At 41.0% G+C, this 6,000-nt stretch overlaps 1 protein-coding gene across 3 annotated transcripts in view; it reads left to right on the forward strand.

Annotated features, from left to right (window-relative positions):
- Positions 1-5,685, forward strand: part of STARD13 (StAR related lipid transfer domain containing 13) — a 634,151-nt gene extending 628,466 nt beyond the window's left edge. For all 3 annotated transcript variants that reach the window (XM_069640770.1, XM_069640769.1, XM_069640771.1), the window contains exon 14: positions 1,631-5,685. In XM_069640770.1, coding sequence (XP_069496871.1) covers positions 1,631-1,748 — 118 coding nt within the window. In that variant the 3' untranslated portion in view covers positions 1,749-5,685. The remainder of the gene's footprint in view (positions 1-1,630) is intronic.
- The last annotated feature ends 315 nt before the right edge of the window (positions 5,686-6,000 follow it).

Genomic DNA, 6,000 nt, shown 5'->3' on the forward strand with positions numbered 1-6,000 from the left:
TCAATTGGCACAGTGAGCAAATATCTGGTCACGTCCCTTCTGCCTGTTCACTTTCAGTCAGTGAAGTCAAGGCCACGTTGTGTCTCTGCTGTGGCTGTAAAGGGCATTGTGAAATCAGAGCTCACCTGCAATACGCTATAACAGTCATGATCTGATATTATCAGCTTATTTTAGATGAGGCATGACATCAGAATTCGACAATAAAAAAGGAGTATAGAAGACATCACTTTTAAGGAAGCAATGTTATCAGCATCATTACGAGTTGGGCAGAATTCCAGCGGTAAATCTGCTGAAATGCCACCCAAATGAATTACCGTTACGGCCACTTGGTCCGGCGGAATTACAGCTGCATTACAAGTGACGTTGGCGGAGTAAATCCCAATTTTTTTTAGAATCCATTGGACTGTATGGGGCTATTTCGGCAGAATTATTGCTAGCGGAATTACTGCCACCATAATTCTGCTGAGTTTGCCAATTCTTTGGCGAACAGTGGGCTATGCTCGTAGTATGGCAATGTGGAAAAAGTGGCAGTAATTCCATTACGGCCAATTGTTTCCTGCACCGCCATGCTTGAAATGAGCCCCATATGTCTTTTTCTTACAATTGCTGTAGTTTAATTAAAACAAGTGTTTGAGAGATACGCAAGAGTCCTATTCAGAGATTTCAATATTGAAGTGTGCACTACCATTATGCAGGGTTTCAGCATTACTAGGATGTTGTCGAGATTGATACAACAATCTTGTTGAGAACAATGTATTCTCATCTTGGTCGTTCCAGTATTTGAGCCATCTTGCATTTTTCTTGCTGCACTACTATGCTTTGATACTTGCCTTTAAATGTTTCAATCTAAATACAAGTCGTTCATCTTTAAGTCCTGTCATGTGACCTTTCACTCCTAAAAAAAGAAATGAGTAATGTGTTAAAATGGTACATTGCTGGCCATTACGGTGAAACCAAACAAAATGATGCTATATTTTAAGCATTGGCCAATGCTATAAGTTAACTTATTTTGGTAGACCACTAGATATGGGCATATAAAAAAGCAACTTTCTGCTATCCCATTGTAGCAGTTACAACTTTGGGATACTTTAGTTATGTTGACCACAATGTTTCACATAAAGTCAGATCAAATAGCTCAGTGAGTTACGCCTCCTCTGCTGTGATCTGTGTTCCACCTTAGGACACAGGCTTGAATCCCGTAGGGCCGGTATCTGCAACCTCTGGCTCTCAAGATGTTGTGAACTACAATCCATATGATTTTGCACCATGGACTATGCTGGTTGGGGCTCATGGGTGTTTTAGTCCTAACCATCTGGAGAGCCAAAGTTTGCAGGCGACTGGCACAAGGGATGACTGAACCTTTTCTCCTTCCAAGGGCGAGACACTGAGTGCCACTGAAATGGGAACAAGTACAACCTGGCGTAAATGCTGCAAAAATGTGAAACCGCTGTAGCATGCACCGTACAAAACAAGTTATTAATATCATCACTGTGGCTTCTTGTGCTATGGAATTAAGATCTGAAGAATGGGGGGGTCCATTTGGACGCATGAGCCGAAAGGCAGTTTGACATGGAATGCAATGTAAGTGACTCAATCAATTCTCAAGAATCTCATTTGTCTCTTCCTTTAGGGGCCATTGTCTGGACTGGTACAACAAGGGGTTTGGACACCTCTGTGCATCCGAAGTTGCGAGGATCAGAGACTCATTTCAATCTGTGGTCACGGAAGGCCCTGAAACAAAAATATGACTATCTGTTTTTGTGACGAACACATGAGCTTCAATCATCACAACGAGGACGCAGGACCCACCTCGCAGCCTCTCCTGAAGACCTTAGTTGGGTCTTTGTACGTTGAGGATATTGTGATGGCTTTCATCGGAATTTCACAATAGCTGGCCTGTGCCCCATTCCCTGCAAGAGTGATGTCAGTCATCGAAGTTGACCCTTACGCCATCAGAGCTTTATTCTTGGGACCTTACCGTAAACAAAATAACTGTGCATTGCATCGTTTTATATTTATAGGCTTCTAAGAAGCATATTATTATTGTATATAGAAAAATCTACATTGTATGTATATATTTATAAAGCTGTATACTGTACATATAATATATTACTGTATGTAAAATAATTATTTTGTATATAATGATTGTGTTTAGGAAAAGGCGTTCATGCGCCCCATGGACTTGTTCCGTTTTAATATTGTTAATGTCCTCTTTGGCTCGCTGTCTTGTAAATTGTGCTTGGAGTCATGTCTAAGCTATGTGATATGTACTCCCTGCCACTTCCATGATTCACAAAGTATATGGTTACTCGTGCAGTATTAATAAAGCCTTGTATGTAATTATAAGGCGTTTCGTGATGGTCTAGAGGTAGCTGGAAATAGGCCCAGACACCTGGAGTATGCTTGCCCAGTCATCAGAAAACCACTGATTCGCTGACTCATCAAATGTTTGTCATTGTAGAAGTGGTTTCTGGATCACTGACACCACTAGTCTTCCCATTTTCTTTTGATGCGCTGAATGAGAGAAGAAGAAATGGGACCTGCCGACCAACACGGGCTGATTGGTAGTGCCGCACATGATCACTGTGTGTGTGCATGTGTTTGTGATCACTCTACTGAAACACGCCCTTCTGATGTCTAACATAGATGTGATATCATTGCCTAGACCTGAGATCTGTCATCGCCACTGATTCCTGGGTTTAGGCAGCCGATAGAAGGTTAGTATGGTTGACCACCAGCCCAGTGACGAGTGGAGAAAACGCAAATATATAAGCCAGCCCACCTAACCCTGGGTTGCCATTTATGTATTTGCACTCTGCCACTGCCAGTAAGGCAGGTCAAGTATATTTTATTAAGTATCCCACATGGGGTTACACACTGACACACGAACACACAAACAGCACACACACGCACACAGACACACATTATTACACTTGTACCCCTTCGTAAAAAGGTTCACTGCTTCAACAACTAAAGAAATGCAATATTGTCAATCAAATGGGCCACACCCTTAACCAATTTCAAGTTTCAATTTCCAATTTCAAACCTTTCTACTCAACTCACGGTTGGGTCAGTTAACTCAAACCGTTTTCTCCAATGGATTTCTGAGCCAAGAAATAACATGGGCAAGCCAGGAATGTACCACTCCGGCTGGTCACTTCGGATTCAAATGGCAGATGTCCCAGCACAGAAAAACAATGCATACCAAGCCTGGGTGCTGTTTTATTGTTTTGATCACGGCAGATGTGTGTGTGTGTGTGTATGTTCTCTTGAACCTGGGAGCAATTATCAAAAAAGGAGGGTGCATATCAATACAGACTACCTGATTTCTTTTACTATGGAAATTCAAACATGCATAGATTTACAGAATTGTATTTCTTTGTAATACAAAGCCATGTTTACATTTTTTGTGTAACCATTGTTTCAGGTTTCTCGATACGTAGCACACCTTTCTAACCCCAGTCCTAGAACACGTCCATTTCCTAGTACGACGCACGCTGCCATCTTTCTTGTTCATACATATAATGGCTCTGTGAGAGGTGTGTGTGTGTGTGTGCGTGTGTGTGTGTGTGTGTGTGTGTGTGTAGTAATTACGAAATCCAGCCTTTTCCTGGGAACCGGTGTGCATGCAGATTACTTATGTAGGTTTATTAAATGCCTTTAATCACGTCCACCACGGTAAATCTACACATATACCTCAACAAAAATGAAACCAGTAGCATTTCATCAATTCATTTTTGTTGTGTACAAAAATGGTGGCCTCTTGGTACAATCTATGTACTGCCACCGACAGTAGCACTAACCGCCGCGGCAGAGAGGGTTCTCCTATGCCCATGTACCTCCAGGGGCCAAATTATCAAAGATTTGCACTGTTGCTAAAAAGTGAGGAAATGCTTTGAGAATCCAAAATGAAGCAAACAGATTTTGTCACAATCCATATTTTCTAAAAAAAAACATTTGCATGCGGACAAAAAGGAATCAAGCTGTTTTTTTATACTATGTTTGCTGAATAACATAAAAAGAAATCTGTTTACTACATTTCTTTTCATCTTACTTATCAAACATAGTAAATAAAACGCTCTGTTCCCCTTTTGCCCTTGAGACAACTTGTTTAGATGATTCAAATTGGGGCTAAATTCATTTGCTCCACTTTTTTGCACCAGTGCAAAACTTTGATAATCTGACCCCTGGTATTCTTCTTGGTATAAACATGTGAAAATAATCCCACACACTTTGTGTTTTTTTTAAAATACACAATACATTTTCCTTCTCTGCTTAGAAATCAAGGTTATATGAATGGCATATCGTCATTCATATTATTTGTTAGACGTTGTAGCAACCACCAGTTCCTCCATTTCTTTCCAATCAGATTAAAATGATGTAGCCAGTGTAATATTCCATCCTTTTAGCTGCAAAGAGTTGTCTCTTGAGAGACAGAAAATGCTAGTGGTGATGTCACCATACGTCAAGGTTTTCTACACAAATGCCTGGTGGCGTGTGGGTAGCATTTGGGGCTTTCCTCATAGCACTGCATTGCCACAGCACCAGCCCTTTCTTAAGTATGGGATGGTTCCATGCAGACCGCTGCATTCACTGGGGCAAATCACAACTAAATCAATCAAAAATACCTATCGTAAGGACGGAATACCTCATAGCCTTACTCTTACCGATGCAGAATTGTACCTTGATGCAAGGCGGACATTTTGGTTTCCTGCTTCCTCAAATGAAGGCCGTGGGATGACACATGATCATGCCTTATCCCATGCTTTGTCAATTTCAGGGTACAGCATGAGCCGCAAATGATGGCCAATGTTCTTATTTTCCCCAAGACCACTGGTTCAGTGGCGAGTATACATTCCCTGTTTTAAGAATATTTCCCTTTCCGAGTTAACAAGGTGAGCTGCGGAAGCCTTGTGCAAACCTTTCCTGAAATGTCACCCATATGTACCCATGCCACAGGACAAACCCTTCAATAAATGCCCCGGTGAATGTACACGTGGTCCTGGCACACACACACATTAGTAAAACCGAATGTTTCCAGCCAGTGTCCTGTTGCATGTGTGATAATATTGGGTTGAGATGTATGCACTTCAAGACAGGAGGCACTTGCTACTTTTCCAAAGCATGTGCAAATATTCTGCTTGGTACGAAATGTGTCGTCTGCCTGCTGTATTTGTCTGCTTGAAACTATGACCATAGGCCAGCACACAGAGTTGCCTGACTTTGAAATGCAAATAGCAATAATATGCACAAAGCTCTTGACATTTGCATTGGCTGTAGATATTTCTTCATTCATAGTTATGCTTCTAAGTCCAGTCAGAGTGATCAGTGTCTAGTTTCCCATTGTTTGTTATCGGATGTACATCTATCCCTAATCAATGTTTCTTCAATGCACACTCGAGAAACTGTTAAATCTTTACCACGTTTCAAGCAAATCTCCTTTAATGTCTGTAAATTGGGTGTCCAATTCAAGTGCAATATAATTACCAAACAGGGCATTGAATGGCTTCATAGCAAACCATCACAGCGTTCTGTTGACGTATCTTGCCAAAGGGAATACAGAATATAAGGACTTTTGTTTGTTTAATCATATTTATACCTCATATATATTTTTACCTCAGTTGTATCAATGGGCAATTGTAAATAAATATTAATTGCAGAGTTTAATAAATGTTCATACATCAAGATTTTGAATTTTCTTCTTTTAACGAATGCTTTGGTAATGATCCTTCATGACAGCTGATAGATGAGCCTGATCTCAATTGGTCATGTGCATGGTAGACTTTCAACATATGGCAATCTAATACATTAAACATAGGGCCTCATTACACGGATGGCGGTAAGAATTTACCGGTACCAGTATTTTACCGGTACCGGTAAATCCTTACCGCCTTACAACGAGGTCCCTTTGCGGGTTGGGGAATTTAACGCCTGCTTTTTGCAGGTGTTAAAAACCAACTCGCAAAGGGACCCAGGGAGCTAATTACGGTACCGCAATTT

Source organism: Ambystoma mexicanum, chromosome 7q, assembly GCF_040938575.1.
Source record: "Ambystoma mexicanum isolate Mex_15411 chromosome 7q, UKY_AmexF1_1, whole genome shotgun sequence".
Classification (NCBI taxonomy): Eukaryota; Metazoa; Chordata; class Amphibia; order Caudata; family Ambystomatidae; genus Ambystoma; species Ambystoma mexicanum.